General features: G+C 40.3%; 1 protein-coding gene across 5 annotated transcripts; it reads left to right on the top strand.

Annotated features, from left to right (window-relative positions):
* The first annotated feature begins 518 nt into the window (after window positions 1-518).
* On the top strand, window positions 519-12,438 carry uba3 (ubiquitin-like modifier activating enzyme 3). 5 transcript variants are annotated; one of them, XM_088330705.1, is made up of 18 exons: window positions 519-746; window positions 851-913; window positions 2,783-2,894; window positions 2,970-3,050; window positions 3,117-3,199; window positions 5,256-5,336; window positions 5,447-5,490; window positions 5,563-5,627; window positions 5,710-5,865; window positions 5,937-6,039; window positions 6,122-6,232; window positions 6,310-6,363; window positions 7,449-7,485; window positions 7,565-7,646; window positions 7,726-7,826; window positions 9,273-9,336; window positions 12,116-12,170; window positions 12,256-12,438. In XM_088330705.1, exons 1-18 carry the CDS (start codon window positions 727-729, stop codon window positions 12,342-12,344), a joined length of 1,401 nt encoding a protein of 466 aa, XP_088186831.1. In that variant the 5' UTR covers window positions 519-726; the 3' UTR covers window positions 12,345-12,438. The 5 variants fall into 5 exon arrangements, with proteins under 5 accessions (XP_088186831.1, XP_088186836.1, XP_088186835.1 ...); XM_088330709.1 differs by having other exon boundaries at window positions 521-776; window positions 851-889; XM_088330707.1 differs by having other exon boundaries at window positions 522-746; window positions 851-889.
* The last annotated feature ends 8,966 nt before the right edge of the window (window positions 12,439-21,404 follow it).

Raw genomic sequence — 21,404 nt, 5'->3', positions numbered from 1 at the left:
TCGTTTGAAACAAACAATTAAATATCTATATATATCGTTCTCTCTCTCCCTCTCTTTTCTCTCGCGTCGTATCTAGTCTTTGATATATTTCAGTGGTTTGACTCGCCTTCTAATTTGGATAACATTTTGGTGTGGCAAAAACCACCGTCGAAAAAATGACAACATAAATAACAAAATACACGAAAAATGCATGAGCAAATACACGACATAATATATGAAAAAAATACTACAAAATTAACAACAAAATGCATGACAAAACAAGCACCAAAATAAATAAAATACATAAAAAATGACAAAATTAATACGGTAAAAATATGAAAACATTGCATGTATGGCATACATTTAATTACTCTGTGATTTATTTGAATGTTCTTTTATTTGTAAGGCGTATACAGATGATTTTTATTTTATTTAATTATACATCTTATTGTATGTAAGGCAGAAAATTATATCAAAAATAATCCAGAAATATTTCTGGATCGCGGAAGTTAGTTTTTAGGTGCAATACCAAAATGCACCACTCATCCAATCAAATAGAATCAAGCAAACATAATATTACACGCCATTTGTTTAAAAATTGTGTCAATGGAGTCAAACAAGAGATGTTGATAGAAAATAAAAAATAAAGTGTTTCTCATCCTGCGTTTCCCAAAAGCAGCGTCCTGTTGCGCAGCTTTGACGCTCGCCAATTCGTAGACACATTCGAGGACATGGGACCGTGAAAGTATGGCGGATGCCGAGGAGCCGTAAGTCTCAATGGATGAAAATGCAATTCAGTCGGTTTAAAACGTCTCGCAATTTGTTCCAAAAAACGGCACTATTCAAATCTATTCCCGTTTCTTTCTTCTAGGGAGAAGAAAAGAAGGCGAATAGAGGACCTGACAAAGAAGTTAGTGACGAATGCTAATAAAAGGTGTCGCTCCCTGGCAAAAGGGGTTTGCGTTTGTGAGGCCAGAAAACATCAAATATTCGCTTATCCTCGACTAATAATCAAACCATAATGTCAGATACGTTTGACGCCAAGTATAGTAATTACGTGTCTGTATTAGGACTTGATTTATCTGCCGTCGTAGTTGTACCCCCCTGGTCACAATATTAGGCATACACACTAGACTGGAAGCGAATTGTTTTGAGAAACTCGACCGATTTTAGGAAAGTCTGACCAGCTCAGGAGTTCATGTGAAATTTTAAATTGTACTGTAAAAAGGCGAATGAAAAAAAACCACACTTTGAATCATTTTTGGGGTTTTCGGCAGTCAAGTTATCTGTTTTCTTAACCCAAATTTTACTGACAAATCTTTTTTGCCATGGTTTACTCAGAGATCATCTGATTTTGTTGGGTAGAATTTGTTCAGAGTCAATAAAACCGTGATCGAACTTGCAATGTGTATGTTGGCACAGTATTTGGCCTAAAAGCAAAATAAAAAAGCTCCCCTACTTAAACTGTAGGTTGGGCTATTTGGGAGCAATTGATATAGTTTGTTTTCTGGAGTCTACATAACATTAATTGTTGTGAAAGGATAGTGGGATTGTGGACGCGTTCTTAAGGATGGGCTGGGCACCCGTATGATGCGGCAGGGGTAAACCAGTGAAAGCTGTTGGGCCCTGTCGTTGAGCAAAAGAGTGTGTTGTGTCACCCAGACCTGAGTGACATGGCCGCTCTCTGGTGTCCCATTTCATCTGGAGGGACGAAAGCATGACCAACTTAGGTGCCGAGGTGCCTAACTTGTTTGGGTGTTTGGGCAATTGGGTTGGCCATCGTCCCAAAAAAATTGTGTGTGTGTTTTTTTTATTTCCCTTTTATTTTCTTTGTTATTGTATGTGTTTGTCTTGCTGTCGGCCACCCCTCTTAAGGGGATATGACCAAGGTAGATAGATAGATAGATAGATAGATAGATCGACATAACATTAATTTTGATTATTATTCTGCTGAGTGAGTAACAAGAGTATGAGCATGGATGTTAAGAGAGGACTGTATGAGTGTGTGATTGTGCCGATTGTGTTGTATGGTGCAGAGACTGGGAGTCCGAATGCAGATTTGAGAAGGAAATTAAATGTAGTGTTTGAGGAGTATGTTAAGAGTGACAAGATTGGATAGATTGAGAAATGAAATTGTGAGAGACAGAACTGGAGTCGTAGCAGAACTGAGCAAGCGTGTGGATGAGAGGGTACTTGGTTGGTTTGGACACATCGAGAGGATGGATGTGGAACGAATGTTGCAGAGGGTCTACAGAGCAGAAGTAAATGGAAGAAGACCAAGAGGAAAGTCGCGAATGACATGGATGGATGGTGTTATGAGTGCACTGGAGGAAAGAGGTCTAAATGTAGTGAAAGCTGGAGCTTTTGTTGGTGATGGGAATTAGTGGAGAGGTGTTGTGAAAGGATAGTGGGGTGTTTCGACGCGTTCTAAGGGGTGGGCAGGGCACCTGTATGATCGCGCAGGGGTAAACCGATGAAAGCTGTCGGCCTGTTGAATAGAAGAGTGTGTTGTGTCCCCCTGACCCGAGTGAAATGGCCGCTTTCTTGTGTCCCGTTTCATCTGGAGGGACGAAAGCATGAGCAACTTGGGTGCCGAGGTGCTTAACTTGTTTGGGTGTTTGGGCATTTGGGTTGGCCATGGTCAAATCTTTTTTGTTTGTTTTTTACAACTTTTTCCCTATTTTCTTTTCTTGTTTTTGTTTGTCTTGCTGTCGGTCACCCCTCTCAATGGATATGACCAGGGTAGATGGATAGATTCTGATGACAAAGATGCACTCCTTAGGATGAGTGTTTTTTTTCTCAGAATGGCTGTAGATGGTGGTGCCTGCGACTGGGACGGCCGGTGGAATCATGTGAAAAAGTTCCTGGAGAGACACGGTCCATTCACACATCCCGATTTCGAGCCCAGCACAGAGGTGAGCCACCAATAAATGACTAGGTTGAAATTAAAAGCCTTTTATGCCCTCTCCTTGATGTTTGTTTGGCCTCAGTCTTTACAGTTCTTGTTGGAGACATGCAAGATTTTGGTGATCGGTGCCGGAGGGCTAGGCTGTGAACTGCTTAAAGATCTGGTAGGAAATTTTATCAAGGCATCGAAAGCCCCGTCAGCTTTGTGCTTGAAATATTCTTTTGTTCAGGCACTTTCTGGTTTTCGCCTCATTCATGTGGTTGACATGGACACTATTGACTTGTCCAATCTTAATCGGCAGTTTCTTTTCAGGTGAGTTCACTTTTACTTGATCTTTTTCTCCTTTAAGCACAATCTCGGTTCGTTTATTCTGGTATTTTGAAAAAAAAAAAAAAAAAAAGGATTTATTCTGAATACACCGTCTATAGGACTTGCCTAAAGTAACGATGACAAATCCACGGATAAGTTTGCGTCTATATTCTCTTTTAGCTTATTAACCTGCTAATAAACAATCCTGTAAGACAATAGAATGTTTGCCAAGTGTCTTATAAAGTGCATGTCAGGTTCCATAAGCAATTTATAGTTAACATAGAATCCATTAATTGTACATTAGACCTTATTGTGATTTTTTTTTTCATCACTGGTGTCAAAGACATACCCAGAAAGTGGCTGTACAGGCTCTATTGGTACAAAAACATGAGGAAGCAGTAATAGCTTTACATAATAAATGTAGGCGTGTAGTCATTTGTCATGGGTAGAATTACGCATTTCCCAAAAAGTTTATTTTAAGGGGAGTTGGGAATTCTGAAAATTCAAGCTAACTTGGTCCAATACCCCAAGCCTTGATTGTTGCAGGTTGTAATCATCCCACATGGAACTTGAGTAACTGGGTTTCTTCTTTTAAGGATTTCCAAGTGAATACATAGTTATGAAGTCTACTGTAGAACACTGTGTGGGACGTGACTTTGGTTCCCCTAATTTCCCCCCTTACTTTAGCGAAGCGCATTCACAATGAGCGTAAGAAAGTCAGAATTCTCCACAAACCAAAGAATAATGTGGAGGAGTGAGGGACACAAGGTCTGTTTCACAAAGTGAGGTTGGGAGCGCCCAAGCTTCTCCCTAGCCTAGCTCCCTCAATATTATCAAATTCGTGGAAGCAAACATTGGAGGGAATGAACCAATAATATGTGTATTTTCCAGACTATATGTCACATTTGTTTTTCATAGTTTAGCCAGGGGTTTGACTTATACTCCTGTGAGACACTTATCTGTCAACTATTGAAACATTATTACTGTGTGTACCAAATCACATGTTACTTTCACAATAAACCGCAAGATGGCACTCTATGCCTGTGTTGATCATTTCAACCTTGCCATGTTGTGCCGACAAATGTCCCCCTTAAGCATACATTGCTCACGTGAACATCACTAAAATGACTATCTTATTTTTTGAGGACATGTAATAGAACAGGGCAGCACGGCAGCGCAGTGGTTAGTGCGTGTGCTGAGGTCATAAGATCCAACTTCTTGTGTGGAGTTTGCATATTCTCCCCGTGCTTGCGTGGGTTTCCTTCGGGCACTCCGGTTTCCTCCCACATTCCAAAAACACGCATACCAGGTTAATTGGCCGGTCAAAATTGTCCCTAGGTGTGAATGAGCGAGCTGATTGTCTCTCCCTGTGTGCCCTGCGACTGTCTGGCAGCCAGTTCAGGGTGTCCCCTGCCCACTGCCTGAAGATGGCTGGGATGGGCTCCATTACCCCCGCCACCCTACTGAGGATAAACGGTGCAGATAATGGATGGATGTAATAGAACAGTAACACATAGAAAAGTTGGACCTTTTTTAGAAATCACTTTTGAGCTAGTTAAGAATACTTAGTTTGTCGGAATAGCTCCATCTTTTCTTACTACCAGTAATCGGGACACAAACGTTCAGAAAATAAGGTATCATTTTGCCAAAGGGAATATTTTCAACTTGCTTAAAAGGGATTTTTACTTTATAAAAACAACTAAGCAAAGATGGCACCAAAAAGAAAACAATATTCTGCAATTTCCAAGATGAAAATTGTGAAAAGCGGAGGTGACGATCATTCTGATGTAAGCAACGATTGCCATTTTGAATAGTCTCCTGATCCAAAAACACGTGATGTGAATAACTCGAAGCGAAACACGTGACATAAACGAATGAAGAGAAGAACGGAAAGTGGTGCAGCTGAAAACGCCATTAGATGTGTGGGGGCACGATGCCATTGGAATTCTGCAGTCAAATGCATCAAGGGCAAATTCCCCACACAGTTGACATCAGGTGTGCATTAGGCTTTTGTTGTTCATTGTTAATCGTGGTTCTTTTTGTTTCCATGTTTCACCAGGCCAAAAGATGTCGGACGGCCAAAAGCCGACGTGGCTGCTGACTTCATTAACAGTCGCATCCCAGGGTGTAAAGTTGTTCCGTATCCTATTTAGTACCGTCCTAAACCCTCAAATGGCAACGATCTAATCACATTGAACTTTTAACTTGAAATTAAAAACGGTTTGACTTCCTTATTAGTCACACATTCAGTCATTTCAAAAAAATCCAGGACTTTGACGAGTCCTTCTACAGGCGTAAGTATTCGCTTGTTAAATTAGAGCACAGCAAATGAAGCCCTCGGACTTGAACCTGTTTTTGGCCTTCAGAGTTCCACATCATCGTCTGTGGGCTGGACTCCATCATTGCCAGGCGATGGATGAACGGCATGCTGGTCGGAAGCTGCACTTTATTCCATAAATGCTGCTCGGTCCAGGAGGATGAGACTTGACTCTAGGAAACATTTTTGTGTGTAGATTTCCCTGCTGAGCTACGAGGATGGAATACTGGATCCCAGCTCCATCATCCCCCTCATCGACGGAGGCACAGAAGGCTTTAAAGGAAACGCTCGCGTCATTTTGCCCGGCATGACGGCTTGCATAGATTGCACACTTGAGCTCTACCCACCGCAGGTGCAAAAGAGTCCTAGTTCGGATTAGCGCCAACGGAATTGACACTAACCTTTTTACTTGACATCCTGCAGGTTCATTTCCCCATGTGCACCATTGCATCCATGCCAAGACTCCCCGAGCATTGCATTGAATATCCAAGATTGTTTCAATGGCCAAAAGAAAATCCATTTGGAGGTATGCAAGTTTGCTGTCGGCATGAGAAGAAAATCACTTGAGCCATCCTTTGAGCACAATTGACTTCAAAAACGTTCTCTAGAAACAAGTTTGGACGGCGATAACCCAGAACATATCCAGTGGGTGTTTGAACGAGCTCTGGAGCGAGCTGCACAGTTTAACATCACGGGAGTCACCTACAGACTCACTCAAGGTCAAATCCCTTTTGCATACGTACAATAGCGAATAGATGTACCTTTTTAGGGTTGTAAATAGGATTTTGTTTTACAGGAGTTGTAAAGCGGATCATTCCTGCTGTTGCTTCGACAAATGCTGTTATTGCTGGTAGGGAACCATGTTTTGTTATGGATTTTTTGAGGCGTATTTCTTGTGAAAAATTATTTCTCAGTCTGTTTTATAGAGATGTTTCAGTAACTATTATGCATAAAGTGAAATACAAATAACACGAGATTGTTTAAGATTATTGGCCGAAAGGTCTGTTCTTTTTTCTTGGAAAACTTGGATCAGGGGTCGGCAACCTATGACACGCGTGCCAGCAGTGGCAACAAGATGTTAACCAGTGGCACGCGAGCGCACGGCACAATAATACAATTAATGTTGTTTTCTTTTTAAGCGCATTTTTACCTGAAATTTAGACATTTTCAGTTGAGCGCCGTATTTACGTTAGAGCCCCTCCTCCTCTGCTTCGTGAGTGCGTGTCTGCGCCTCTGTGCCACTGCGACACTGTGCCGCGACACATTAGTGTGCCGAGAGAGATCGTACGGTGTGCTGTGAGAAATTATCCAATGTCACTTTTAAAAAATTTAAATTTTATAAAACATATATGAATAATTTTCTGCAAATATGTCATTGTCAAGTGTCCGTGCTGTAAAAACTGGGGGTATTATAATTTATATTGCAATTAAACATACTGTTCAGTGTCATTTTATAACATTTTTGGTTAGTGGTGTGCCGCAAAATCTTTCCAATGTAAAAAACGTGACCTGGCTCGAAAAAGGTTGAAAAAACACTACCTTAGAGGGCATGATCCGGCCCGCGGGCAGCCTGTTTGACACCCCTGCTCAAAACGTTTTTAGGCCTGGGAATTACCTATAAGAATACGTTTACCAAAGGCATTGGTGGCAATCTTGGATTGGTGATGTTTGTTTTTAACATTAATAACAAGTTTTTCTGTGACACTCTTCTCTTTACAATAGTCCTAAATAATTGGCTACACGAGGAATAGAAAAACACCCGAAAATAGTGTATCTCCCGGAACTAAATGCTTTATGATGTTTTAAACTTGCAGGACAAGTTCTCGCCCCATCCTGGGAACCTACTGTTTGATTTCTTTCTTGTTTTTGCATAGTATTGAAATAGCATTGCTTGTGTGTTTTTTGCTTTACTATTTTGTGTCAACGTTCTTGCAGCTGCCTGTGCAAGTGAAGTTTTCAAAATTGCTACAAGGTCAGTGCCAAAAACACGTTTTAAAATTGTTCACTCGAATGAATCTGGCTTTGTCGAACATGCATCTATGTTGTTGCAGTGCATATATTCCTTTGAATAATTACCTGGTCTTTAATGATGTGGATGGACTCTACACCTACAGTTTTGAAGCTGAGCGAAAGGTTAGCTTTTTTTCTACGTTTTTTTTCCATTTTTCCCCAAGACGACAACAAATGTTTTTGTTTCGCCTGGCTGTGACAGGACAACTGTTCCGCGTGCAGCCAGGTTCCCCAAGACCTCCAGTTCCCACCTTCTGCAAAACTGCAGGAGGTCTTGGAGTACCTGACCGAGAACGCTTCCCTGTAAGTGACACTCAACAGTTTTCCACCACACCAGTGATTACACGATCGATTTCAATTTCGGTAAATTCCGGACTACATAGCGCACCTGATTAAAGGTGGTGTCTTTCACATATTGTCTGACGCCATTGCAGCTCCATTTGTTGCTCGTGCAAGTATGTGAAATTCTTAGATATGCTCAAGTAAACTCTTCCTTTTTCATATTTTTGGGGTTTGAGGTGGCATTTGGACTGTATTTGAAGCGGTCCTTTTCTTACATTCAACATTTTCATCATAAAATAAAAGTGACAGCACCCATGTGAAATCACTCTCCCCCACCTTTTTGCTCTAACATAATGCGCTCCATGGGCGGAACACAGAGGGTAAAAGTAAGATAAAAGCAGAAATGGGTGGTGAATAAAAAAATATGAAGGGTCTTTGAATTCAGTTAAACAATGTTAACGAAAACGTAATAATGAAAATATTACATTATAAACCTTTCAAGGGCACCATACACCATGCACCCGACCTTTTAAAGCCATTCTCAAATTTAACTCAATTTTGTTTTTGTACAAGCCTCCCTACATTTTAAACAGCCATCAATACGAACAAATTCATATCAATTCCGTACATTTTAAGTTTGGTGCACATCTGGTGCCAACTGCGTCTGGAATTGGCATCTACACTTTTGGTTGCCCAACGCCAACAATACCGTTCCCCACACTCCCGACACCATTTTCAGCTGCTTCGTTTTTTTCTTCAAGTTGTTTACGTCACGTATTTTCAGATCATGTGACTGGACAAGATGGCATTTGCAAAGACGGGCACATATTTATTACTTCACTCAAAGGAAACACGAATGAAGGCTGCGTCACATAAAATGTGAGCCCTATATTTCTAAAACGACATCATATTGTGGAGAACAGTGCAAGAGGGCAACACAGTCTTTTTGTGTTGTCATTGGTGGTTGCCGCAATAATAGACCACACTTAATTGGCTTGTTATTGGGGATTAAAGGAAACTTCAGCGACCTGACATTTACGCAGATAAGGAAAGAGAAGTGTACTGTTTTTAATAGATAACTTCTAATGCTGTTCAATTTATATGTATAAATTGAAAGTGTTGTCAAACCTCATGTTTTTCTCGCGTTGTGTACTATATAAATAATGTTGGCAAAAACATGTACTAATCTATCTCGAATGGCTTCATAAATGTATTCAGACGTCACTGCGTTATTTTGTACCTGGAGCCCATGCGTGGTGGAAAGGAAAAGAGCACCACGCCATTTTCCCCAGTTCTGCCACAGAAAAAAAAAGGATAAGCCACACCGTATTTAAAGCCACAGTATTTAAAGTGTAGCAACAAAGTAACTTCTTGTCGTCCGGAATTAACTCTACTGGACTGTAAAAATACTCAAGAACCACTGTTTTATTATTGAAAATGAAGAAATGTTCCAATTTTTTTTCACAGGCAAATGAAGTCTCCAGCTATCACTACAACTCTGGAAGGCAAAAACAAGACCCTCTACCTACAGGTGATTGAAGACAAAAATTAAACATGCTTGTCACGGTTTTCAATTGAAACTTGGAAGGGAAAAAATATAGAACCGATTTGTCTTTATTGTCATTGATAACAACGTAATGAACATTGTTTGCGACAAGATGAGGTATGGAAATCCAGGAAAAAGAAGAATAAGCAATAGAAGTGCAATAAAGTGTAGTGCGAAAACATTTAGCAGCAATGAAAATTCTTAAATTCATATGATAAATGCAACAAGCAAGATATACAGTGGCTTGCAAAACTATTTGGCCCCCTTTGTGACCTTTTGCCACATTTAAGACCTCATACCATACATAAAGATTTAAAACTAATTTCTTGTGAAGCATCAACTATAAGTGGGACACAATCATGCCATTCTAACACCTTGATATGTTTTTTGGTGAACCAATCCATTGTAGCTTTTGCTTTATGTTTTGGATCATTGTCTTGTTGGAAGACAAATCTTCGTCCCGGTCTCGGGTCCTTTGCGCACTACATCAGGCTTTCTTCCAGAATGGTCCTGTATTTGGCTCCATCCATCTTCCCATCAATTTTAACCATCTTCCCTGTTCCTGCTGAAGAAAAGCAGGCCCACACCATGATGCTGCCACCACCATGTTTGACTGTGGGGATGGTGTGTTGAGGGTGATGAGCTGTGCTGCTTTTACGCCAAACATAACGTCTTGCATTGTTGCCAAAAAGTTCGATTTTGGTCTCATCTGACCAGAGCACCTTCTTTCACATGTTTGGTCTCCCAGGTGGCAAACATTAAACGACACTTTTTATGGATATCTTTAAGAAATGGCTTCCTTCTTGCCACTCTTCCATAAAGGCCAGATTTGTGCAGTATACGACTGATTGTTGTCCTATGGACAGATTCTCCCACCTCAGGTGTAGACCTTTGCACTTCATCCAGAGTGGGCCTCTTGGCTGCATCTCTGATCAGTTTTCTCCTTGTATGAGCTGAAAGTTTAGGGGGACAGCCCGATCTTGGTAGATTTGCATTGCTCTGATACTCCTTCCATTTCGATATTATTGCTTGCACAGTGCTCCTAGGGATGTTTAAAGCTTAAAATCTTTTTGTATCCAAATCCAGGTTTAAACTTCTCCCCAACAGTATCTCAGACCTGCCCGTTGTGTTCTTTGTTCTTCATGATGCGCTTTAAAATTACCTCTGAGACTATCACAGTGCAGGTGCATTTATGCAAAGACTTGATTACACACAGGTCCATTCCATTTATCACCGTTAGTCATTTAGATCAATATCAAATCATTCAGAGATCCCCGCTGAACTTCTGGACAGAGTTTGCTGCACTGAAAGTAAAAGGGCTGAATAATTGTTAATGCTTCACAATAAATTACAGTTTTATATCTTGATGTCTGAAGTTTGAAATGTGGCAAAAGGTCACAAAGTTCAAGGGGGCCAAATAGTGTTGCAAGCCATTGTATATTTTTCAGTTTTGCAAGCCTGTTTGGGGTTGTGATCAGTGTTCCCTCTAAGCTGCGCGCGTGCGCAATTGCGCACTGCTCGCACATTCTCGCACAAGAAAATCTAGCCAGCGCACAAAAACGAGGGCTTAAAATCAGTCAAGCCTGATCTCAATGTCTATAGAGTCAAGGATTGCCTGACGGGCAAAGAGAAGGTAGTTCACAGGAATTTGCTGCTCTCTGTGAGCTTCTTGCCCTGTGAGGGATTGAAGGTAAAAATACACGGGTTCCCCTGACGCTCTTTCCTAAATGCGGTATTTTGAAGTCGAGTCGAAGTAGAACGAAGTTGAGTAAAGTTAGTAGAGTTTGTCGAGAACCGGCTTCTTCGGCTCAGCTCACTCAAAGGAACCGGCTCTTTCGGGTCCTAAACGGCTCTTCAGGCTGTTTTTGCTCCTTTAATCCCAACATGACCAAATATTATGTAAAATTATGCACAAAACGACTTAACGGAAGGGGGGAATAGAACAAAAAAGAAAAAAAATACCAAAACAAAAAAGTAGTGAAAAGCTGAGAAAAAAAGAAACAAAAGGAAGAGAAAAAGGAAGGAACAATTTAGAAAATAGCCAGAAAAAAGAAAAAGAAATGTAGGAAAAAAGTAAATAGAGAACAAAAAGAAAAAAGTAACAGCTCGGAAAAAATAAACACAATGAGATTTTTTTTTAAAGGAATTAAAAAAAATGTAGAAAAAAACACTGAAAAAGGAAAAAGTTTGTGTTGCATTCAAATAATTTCCCATTATATCAAGTGAATCTTGTTGCCAACATTGTACTTCCACTAAAAAATGTGATTAAGTACAGTTCTGTATCTTACAACCGACTAAATAAGCCCCCCAAAATGTTAATATTATGCGACAAAATATATCTGGAAATAAAAAGAAATGGATATCTTGTGAAAGAATTGTAAGAAGAAACGACGTTTGTAGGCCGTACAACCTTTGCAATAGTACATGAGTCAATTCATTCAAAAGAGAAAAATAATTTTGCATTGCCGGAAACTCAGCAAAATGTAACTTGATGTCAAGTTTTGGACATGTTTGATAATTAATTATCCTGCCACACTTGGGATTATGGTTGCTCACTGTTGTTTCAAGCATTGCTCACCGACTTTGTGTGAATGCTCAGACCCGTGGAAAATTAGAGGGCACATTGATTGTGATAATCCTGTAGAAAAACCTGCCTCTTGGGCTGTGTGTCCTTGTTTTAAAGGACCTGTATCACCTACCATAGAGCAACAGGTCAAAAAGGTGGGTGAGACGAGTCCTTTAAAATGTTGTTTCTTGATTACAGTCTGTTAAATCAATCGAAGAACGAACAAGGCCGAACCTCTGTAAAACCTTGAAAGGTAATAAATTCCAAATCAACTCACGTCGTTAGAATACTGATGTCCATACAGGTTTATGTATTGATGTGAATTTTTCTGTATTCAGAACTGGGCCTGTCAGACGGGCAGGAATTGGCTGTTGCGGACGTCACCACTCCTCAGACGGTCCTATTCAAGCTCAATTTCACAGCCTGAATGTCGCTTGGAACACAAAGCACTGATGTGATCTCTGGCTTCCTCGGTCACAGTGTTACTGTAGCACATCTGATTAAAAGTGTAAATAGGACAATTACATTCTCATTAGTCAGATACGGATACTATTGTTTACTTGTGTGTGTGTGCGTGCGCGTGCCCTTGATAGTTCTTGCTGTCCTCCCGGTGAAAATTTTAAGTCATCCAGGTTTATTTTTAAATCAAATTCAGAGACTCTTTGTTCAGGATTCATTCATTTTTAAGGTTTCAGTGGCAGCAGACCTGATTATATTTTAGTTTCTATAAAGATGTAAAATAATTGAAATGTTGGTTATTTAAGCTTTGTAACCTTGCATGAGAAAAAAATCCATATGGTTTAAACCGAATTTCAACTGCAGAACACACTATAAAATTTTACAAACTGATAGGTTTATAGCAGGCTCTAGAGTTGCATGCCGCTCTCGGCCAAAAGGAATGCGGCTCTTTGCCTCATCTTATTTTCTATTTACTGTGGCTTTTTGCTTTGTTTCATGTTTAGTTTTTTTGTGTGTATTGAGGGTGGACACTTTCCTTCAAATCAACACAAGAACAATACTTGTATTGTAAGGAGAGGAGTGTGATATTGGAAATAATGTTTTTAGTTGTGTGTGTGTCTGTCATGGCAGGTCAGTGCGCGGTGTGGCTCTTTGACTCTCACAGTTAAAAATTTCGGCTCTTTGTGTCATACTTGTTCGCCACCCCTGGTTTATAGTTTAATATACTAATATGTGGACCATTTTTGGCGCTAACATTTATTTACTAAACTGAAATCTCACTCCAAGACACTTCACGTGTCTTGTCTAAATCCGTACGGTTGGAGCATGCCCAGAAGTCGGAGAAATTATTGAGCCGAACGCCGAATATGGTCCACATATTAATTTATTTAGCCGAATCCAAGAGTTGAACAAATCAGGTCTCTGCCTGTCCCAATGTTACAATCGTGTGCAATTCCTTTTATTTTATTTTTTTAAATATCCACCAGATTACAAAAAGCAGGTCCAATAAGGTGTGGATATCAAAGAACACCAACATTATTGGCTTATAGTGACAATTATGTAAGCATGTAGTCGTCAAAACAGTAAACTACAGTGAGGTATTACACTTAAAACGAGGAACTTGCATCCTATACAATCTCCTTTGCTGGTGTCTCATATTTAAAACAGAATCACGTTATCACAAACATATAAAACAAACAGGGTTAGTCATGCAGTAAATGATACAGTGCATTTAATTGTAAAATACTATTTCAATACCAGTCTAAACAGAGGAAGTTTAATCTTAGTGAGTAAAATATTTAGATGAAATGCTCCTGTAATGTGAATATGCCTTAATCGGCAACTCGTTGGTCAAAAATTGCTGTTGATGTTCTATCCAGTGTTGGGTGGGGTTACTTTAGATAGATAGATAGATAGATACTTTGTTCATCCCCGAAGGGAAATTCACATTTCCAGCAGCATCCCTGAGCTGACTGGATTACTTTCAATTACTTTTGGATTACTCCACGACCAAATATGCTAATAAAAGAAAAAAGAAACTAAGTATGAATAAAATGACTTATTGTCGGCAAAAATGATGGATTTGTTTTCATTTTGTTTCTGTCGCATTTTTATGTTAGTTTTGCCGGTGATCAAAGAGATCCAAGCCAGGAGAGAAAGCTTACCACGTGTTGTGAGTCATAATTTTATTCTTATTTAGTTTCTTATGTCTTTTATTAGCATATTTGGTATTGGAGTAATCCAAACGTAATTGAAAGTAATCCAGTTAAAGTAACGCCACCCTACCCTGGTTATATCGAATCATTGGAATCCGGCAAGGATGTTGAAACACTGGTATGTCCAATTTCCTCCACATTATTTTTGACCCTAGAAAAACTAGTCAGCAATGCCTGTCATAGAAAAAAAAAATGATATGGAAAAACGAAAATGTCTCAATGAAAAGAAACTGAAAAACAGAATTCCTGAAAATCTTTGTAAAGTTTACCAGTAGAGTTTACTACACAGAGGCAGGAACTCTACTGTTTGTTAATATTTGACTGATGTGTGAACAGGTTAATCAAAAAGTTGAAGGTATGTTCATTTCACTGGACCCTGGCGATTTCACACCATTGAGCAGGATTGGGTAGGGTACTTTAACTGGATTACTTTCAATAACTTTTGGATCACTCCAATACCAAATATGCTAATAAAAGACAAAAGAAACTAAATATGAATAAAATTATGACTCACAACACGTGGTAAGCTTGCTCTCCTGGCTTTGATCTCCGGCAAAACTAACATAAAATGCAACAGAAACAAAATGAAAATAAATCCAAACAGCTTGCCAACATCATTTTTGCCGTTCCATGTATTCCGTTACTCCCCAAGCCTGCAGAGAATTTAGTAATTTCATTCATATTTAGTTTTTGTCTTTTATTAGCATATTTGGTATTGGAGTAATCCAAAAGTAATTGAAAGTAATCAAGTTAAAGTAACCCAACCCTGCCATTGAGTAACCTGACCAAAAGAAAAGTAACAACAGTGCTGGGTTTTTCATGGATGCGGATGTTTGGAGACCAATTCTCTCATAGGCAGTTAAGAAAGACTTTTAGTATAAGTTACTTTAAATGTTTTATTCTATTTAGAGTGGATGAAATGTAGTCTTTATATAAATTGCGCTCCAAAGATCCACAGTTTTCATTCATTTCTGCCCAGACACATAGTTTAGTCTATTTCATACTCAACTCTTAAACTAACTTATGATTGTGGATTATTAAATTTGGAAACCTGGGATGAAATGTAAGGTCACGTTTGATGCATGCTTCTCTTTGCTGAGTCTCATTCTTATACAGTCCAGAATAACTATTGAATACTGCACTGTATTGTCAAAAATAAAAGGAAACTGCAAACACAAAGTCATACTTTTTATCGTGAAATCTTATCAGCATTCAATGTTTTTGAACAGGGGTGGTGACTCGAATTTCGGTGTGACGTCACTGATAAGCTAGTGTTAGAAGTTGAAGTTTTACGCTTTTGCTGACATCTTGCGTCCATGTCGTGTCACTACAGCTTCTCGTCGTGACTGTCGCATTACTAATATTGCAGTGTTCATTTTACCTCTGAAAAGTGATGGGGACTCGCATGCTCGAAAATCTATGGGCCCCAACAGCGATCTATGGGTCCCCAAAATTTAGTGTTATCGAGGTTGAAATTGTAAATCGGCGACAAATATATAACATAAATCTATATATTCATTCAGTTTTAATCATCACTGTTTATTGATAATACAAATCAGTTATCACTTCAAGAGTTTTCAGTTCACAAAAATATTGTACATTATACAAAACAATATTTCTGAAATATTCATGCAGTTTTAATCATCACCGTTAATTAGTAATACAAGGCAGTTATCACTTCAGGTTTTCACTTCATATATTCTTCCATTTTCTAATGATTGCTCCAACAGTGGACCTTTTTTCACCAAACTGCTTGGCAATTGCTACATAGCCCTTTCCAGCCTTGTGGATGTGTAAAATTTTGTCTGTCAAGTCAAGTCAAATTTATTTATACAGCCCTTAATCACAAAAATGTCTCAAAGGACTGTACAGGATTACAATGACACAATTATCTGATCTTAAACCAACATGCGGGCAAGGAACAACTCAAAACTCAAAACTTCAGCGTGAGGAAAAAGTGAAACCTTGAGAAGGGACCTCACAAGTGGTATCCCCCTTTCAGGATGACCAGGGTGAATTACATTTAGCATTACGGTACACAAACATAGTAAACACTACGTAACAAGTTGAAAATTTGTCCGGAAATGCATGACAGCAGCGACGCCCCCAGCCTGTAAACTAGTCCAGAAAGTCTATGACAGCCACAACGCAGCTTTCCATCTCTGCCAGCTGGTCCATGCAGGCGTTCACATGCTTCAGGTCAAACGCTGGTCCGCTGACTCATCTCAAATCGTCGTTCTCCTTCGTATCACCACTAGGTAGGCAGTCGGAAAGAGACAGGACAATAGAGAATATGAGGTGGGCATCAATCATAAGCTTTCGAATAGAAGTGTGTCTTAAGCCTTGATTTAAAAACTTCCATTGAGGTTGCAGATCTTATCTCCGGAGGCAGGGCATTCCATAGCACCGGGGCCCGGATGGAGAACTCTGGTGTCTTTTCACAGCTCTTTGGTCTTCACCATGTTACAAGTTAAAATCTTACTGTTTGTATTGGGTAGACAGGTGTCTTTATGCAGCTAACAACCTCAAACAGGTCCGTCTGATTCTGATGATACATGGGGTGCAGGTGGACTTCTAATGGGTGGACTAACAGGTCTTTGAGGGTCGGAATTCTAGATGATACACAGGTGTGCAAATACTTATTTTAGCTGTATCACACAAATAAATTGTTAAAAAAAAGCATGCATTGTGATATCTGGATTTTTCTTTTTAGTTTATCTCTCTCACAGTGGGCATGCACCTACGATGAAAATTTTAGACCCCTACATGATTTCTAAATGGGAGGAATCGCAAAACAGGAGGGTGTTCAAATACTTATTTTCTTCACTGTAAGTTTAATTAAAAAAAAGTGTGCCTTGATTCAAAAAAGGTCGGGGAACATTGTACTAGCCTATGTCATATTACTGTGCTATCAACCCTCTCTTCCTCTCTTCCTAATGATGACGATATCTTCTGGGTCCCTCATGCTCTTGCGCAGGAACCAAAACGCCCTTAAGTTATTACAGTGGAACCTCGGTTCTCGACCATAATCCGTTCCAGAACCCTGTTCGAAAACCGATTTGTTCAATCACCGAAATCGTTTTTTCCCATTAAAAGTAATGTAAAATCGTTTTAATCCGCTCCAACACCCTGAATGTTTACCATGAACGTAAACATGAAGCTAACCCAGGCTAAAGATTACGCTAACATGAACGTGTAAAAATAAAAAAAATCAGGTCGTTTACACGTCATTTAGCACCCGGGTCTCCACAACAAGTGGTGAGCGGTTAAAGGATAAAGAAAAGATTTATGAATAGGATTTCTTACCTTTGTGGTGGTCTGCAGAAGCCATGCTCTATAGTCTATACCCTCAAAAGAAGGGAAACTCGCACATCTGCTTCAGGTTTTGCTATTATTTCTTTCTTAAATGCAATAGTTGTACGCACTACTCTTCTTTTTTCACCTGCAGCAACTTTGCTGCTTGCACCGACCTTCTTCCGAGGCATAATTAGGGGTTAAAACACTCCGTTCACCGATATTATAAACAAAAGCAAAAAGAAGTGCGCGCTCACGTGACAACAGTTCTTCACGAGGGGTAGGGGCAATCTACACCCGTACGCCGCTTAGCATCGCCCCTAGCGTACCGGCGTTCGAACTCCGATTTTTTGAAGGAAAAGCGAAGCAAGAATTTCTCGAAATTTTTGGTCGAGAACCGATTTGTTCGAACTGAGAGGCGTTCGAAAACCGAGGTTCAGCTGTATAATGTTTCACTTCCTTCAGCTTAGGATAGCTATTCAGTAATACTCGTATATTAGCATTAATCCTCTTCCATTCAACAAATATGTGCTATGGGAAAACTGTCAATTTCACAAATCCAGATGTTGGCTGCAGCAAATGTGCGTGTGTGGATGAATCAATGTGGCCAAGAAAAAACACCCCAGAGGAGAGGGACTCTTTTTTTCTCTTAACAGCAAACGAGCGTCATCTCGAAAAACAACATGAAAATATCATACATAGCAAGTCAAAGAATTTTGCTCCACTTTGGCAGGTTCACGGTTTTGCCGTAGTCCTTACCTCTAGTTGCTTTCATTTAACATCTGAGTCGTTATGGCGATAGGAGGTAAATCTGTTGCTCTGGGACGCTTCCAAGCAATAAATCATGTAATTAGTATCTAAAATGTCTCATCTCATCTCATTAGTTGCACCGCTTATCCTCAGTAGGGTCACGGGGGTGCTGGAGCCCATCATCGGGCAGTGGGCAGGGGACACCCTGAACTAGTTGCCAGCCAATCGCAGGGCACACAGGGACAGACAACTCGCTCGCTCATTCACACTTAGGGACAATTTGGACCGGCCAATCCACCTGAAATGAATGTCTTTGGAATGTGGGAGGAAACTGGAGTGCCCGGAGGAAATCCACGCAAGCACGGGGAGAACATACAAACTCCGCACAGGAAGTCCGGTAGCTGGATTTGAACCCAGACAGGAGGTTCCTAACCACTGCGCCGCGCTGCTATCTAAAATGTAATATAGGTAATTTCCACAAAGGAGTAGTGAAATTCAGGCGGCACGGTGGATGGGTGGTTAGCGCGCGGTGCGGACGTTTAGGGTTCAAGTCCAGCTTCTGCAGCCTCCCAGTGTGGAGTTTACATGTTCTCCATGTGCCTGCGTGGGTTTCCTCTGTGCACTCCAGTGTGAATGAGCGAGGTGTCTGTCTCTGTGTGCCCTGCGACTGACTGGGAACCAGTTCAGGGTGTCCCCTGCCAACTGCCCGAAGATAGCTGGGATGTGCTCCAGCACCCTCGCAACCCTATGGACAATTGACAAATTATACAAACTCCTTCTTTTAAAAAGTAGTCTTTTTGTGGGGGACAGAAACATGAAGCTATTCTGTCTCACACCAGCAGCACGTCATATTTACAGCAATGCACCGCCTTTTCTGTGGTTGCAGCTGCTTCCTGTTTAAACGAAAATGACACCAAATGAAACTTTTTCTATCAGATAAGATTATTATGAAAGGAATAATGGCATGCCATCCCGCACCCTCAGATGATCCTCCTCCCTTCATCTCACTGTAGCTCAGCTCCATAGGGAGCAGAGCTTTCAGCCGCTCTGCCCCCCTGCTCTGGAACTCATTGCAGATTGACCTCCGGAATTCTGCCACCTTTTTAACTCTACTGTGTTTTATTTGCTATCAATTACTTGCTTGTTTTACTCTTGCTTTATTGTTGTTTCTTACTAAATGTAGAGCGACCTTCGGTTGTCCTGACAAGCGCTTGGAAGTACATGTACTATCATTATTAACCCTTTTGTTCTTATTTGCTACTAGATTTGAGTAGGTTGTACTGTATATCATTATCCTCACTTTTTCAAAATACAATTTGTTTTCAAACGGTACAAAGGAAAATTCATCCAGAGGATCCGAGAGGATTTCTTCTTCCGAGAGGGGGCCGTGACAGAAAATAAGCGAGAAGCACTGCCCTAAATTGAAAGCATCCCCCACACGCACACATCGACGCGTGTGTACACCCACGCACGAAGATTTTTTTTTAAATCTTGCTTATTTTTTCTAAGGATAAGAAGTATGTAAGTTTTATCAAAGGAACGCTTTCTTGGCGTTTGTAGAATATTTTTTGCTGAGGCAAATTGTCAAAATTAAATACATATGTTATCATTTAAAATAAAAAACTTTGGTGCATTTTTAATATTCTCATCTCATCTCATCAGCCGTACCGCTTATCCTCATCAGGGTCGCGGGGGGGCTGGAGCCCATCCCAGCTATCTCCGGGCAGTGGGCAGGGGACACCCTGAACTGGTTGCCAGCCAATCGCAGGGCACACAGGGACAGACAACTCATTCGCTCATTCACACCTAGGGACAATTTGGACCGGCCAATTCACCTGAAATGCATGTTTTGGGAACGTGGGAGGAAACCGGAGTGCCCGGAGGAAACCCACGCAAGCACGGGGAGAACATACAAACTCCGCACAGGAAGTCTGGAGCTGGATTTGAACCCACAACAGGTTCCCATGACATGAACTGTGCCGCACAAGCGCTAACCACTGAGCCGCCGTGCTGCTGTACTTTAGAAAACAATGTCCTATCTCCAGTTACCAGGGTTGGGTAGGGTTACTTTAACTTGATTACTTTCAATTACTTTTGGATTACTCCAATACCAAATATGCTAATAAAAGACAAAAGAAACTAAATATGAATAAAATTACTACATTTTGTGCAGGCTTGGGGAGTAACGGAATATATGGAAAGGCAAAAATGATGTTGGCAAGCTGTTTGGATTTATTTTCATTTTGTTTCTGTCGCATTTTGTGTTAGTTTTAGCGGAGATCAAAGAGATAAAAGCCAGGAGAGAAAGGTTACCACGTGTTGTGAGTCATAATTTTATTCATATTTAGTTTATTTCGTCTTTTATTATCATATTTGGTATTGGATTCATCCAAAAGTAATTGAAAGTAATCAAGTTAAAGTAACCTTACCCAACCCTGCCAGTTACTTAGAATACGTCAAATGCACAAATTTCTCCCACTTTTTGCCTGTACAGGGTAAAAACGACCAAAACACACAGTTGTTCTTAAGTCAAGAATTTTAGAGCCCTCCCTTTTCTAACGTGTCTCCTGTGTGGTCAAGTGACAATAAAGTCTAGTCTGCAGCTCGCACTTAGAGAAACTTGTAAGGACTGCGTGCATGTCTTTAGCTTCTGCAGCGCTCGATTCCAAAATGGATATTACGAATGGAACGGAACAGAATAAGGGTACGTGTTTTCAGTCTTATTGGGGTTTACTGGAGAAAGGATACCTTATGTGTAAACATTTGCAATACTGCATGTGATTTTTTTTTTTTTTTTAAAAAGAGGTTATTCTAAATCTTAACCTTTTTTGAGTAAGGTTTAAAGGGACAGTGTGTATTATTTGTCCACCAGATGTCACTGCATTATATCATGCAACCCGCAAATGAGTGCTAAAAAACAAGAATGCAAACTACAAAGACTTCACCGTTTTTATTCTTTGTTTTGCCCAGCATTTTGTGAGGTTTTTGGGTGCCCATAGCAGCAAGATACAGTGGAACCTCGGTTTTCGAACGCCTCTCAGTTCGAACAAATCGGTTCTCGACCAAAAATTTCGAGAAATTCTTGCTTCGCTTTTCGTTCAAAAAATCGGAGTTCGAACGCCGGTACGCTAGGGGCGATGCTGAGCGGCGTACGGGTGTAGATTGCCCCCACCCCTCGTGAAGAACTGTTGTCATGTGACAGCACACCTCTTTTTGCTTTCGTTTTTAATATCGGTGAACGGAGTGTTTTAACCCCTAATTATAATAAT

This window comes from Urocampus carinirostris, chromosome 3 (assembly GCF_059441175.1).
Source record: "Urocampus carinirostris isolate Australia breed hairy pipefish chromosome 3, RoL_Ucar_1.0, whole genome shotgun sequence".
Classification (NCBI taxonomy): Eukaryota; Metazoa; Chordata; class Actinopteri; order Syngnathiformes; family Syngnathidae; genus Urocampus; species Urocampus carinirostris.
Note: the sequence above shows the minus strand (reverse complement) of the source record. Positions and strands in the feature narration are given on the sequence as shown.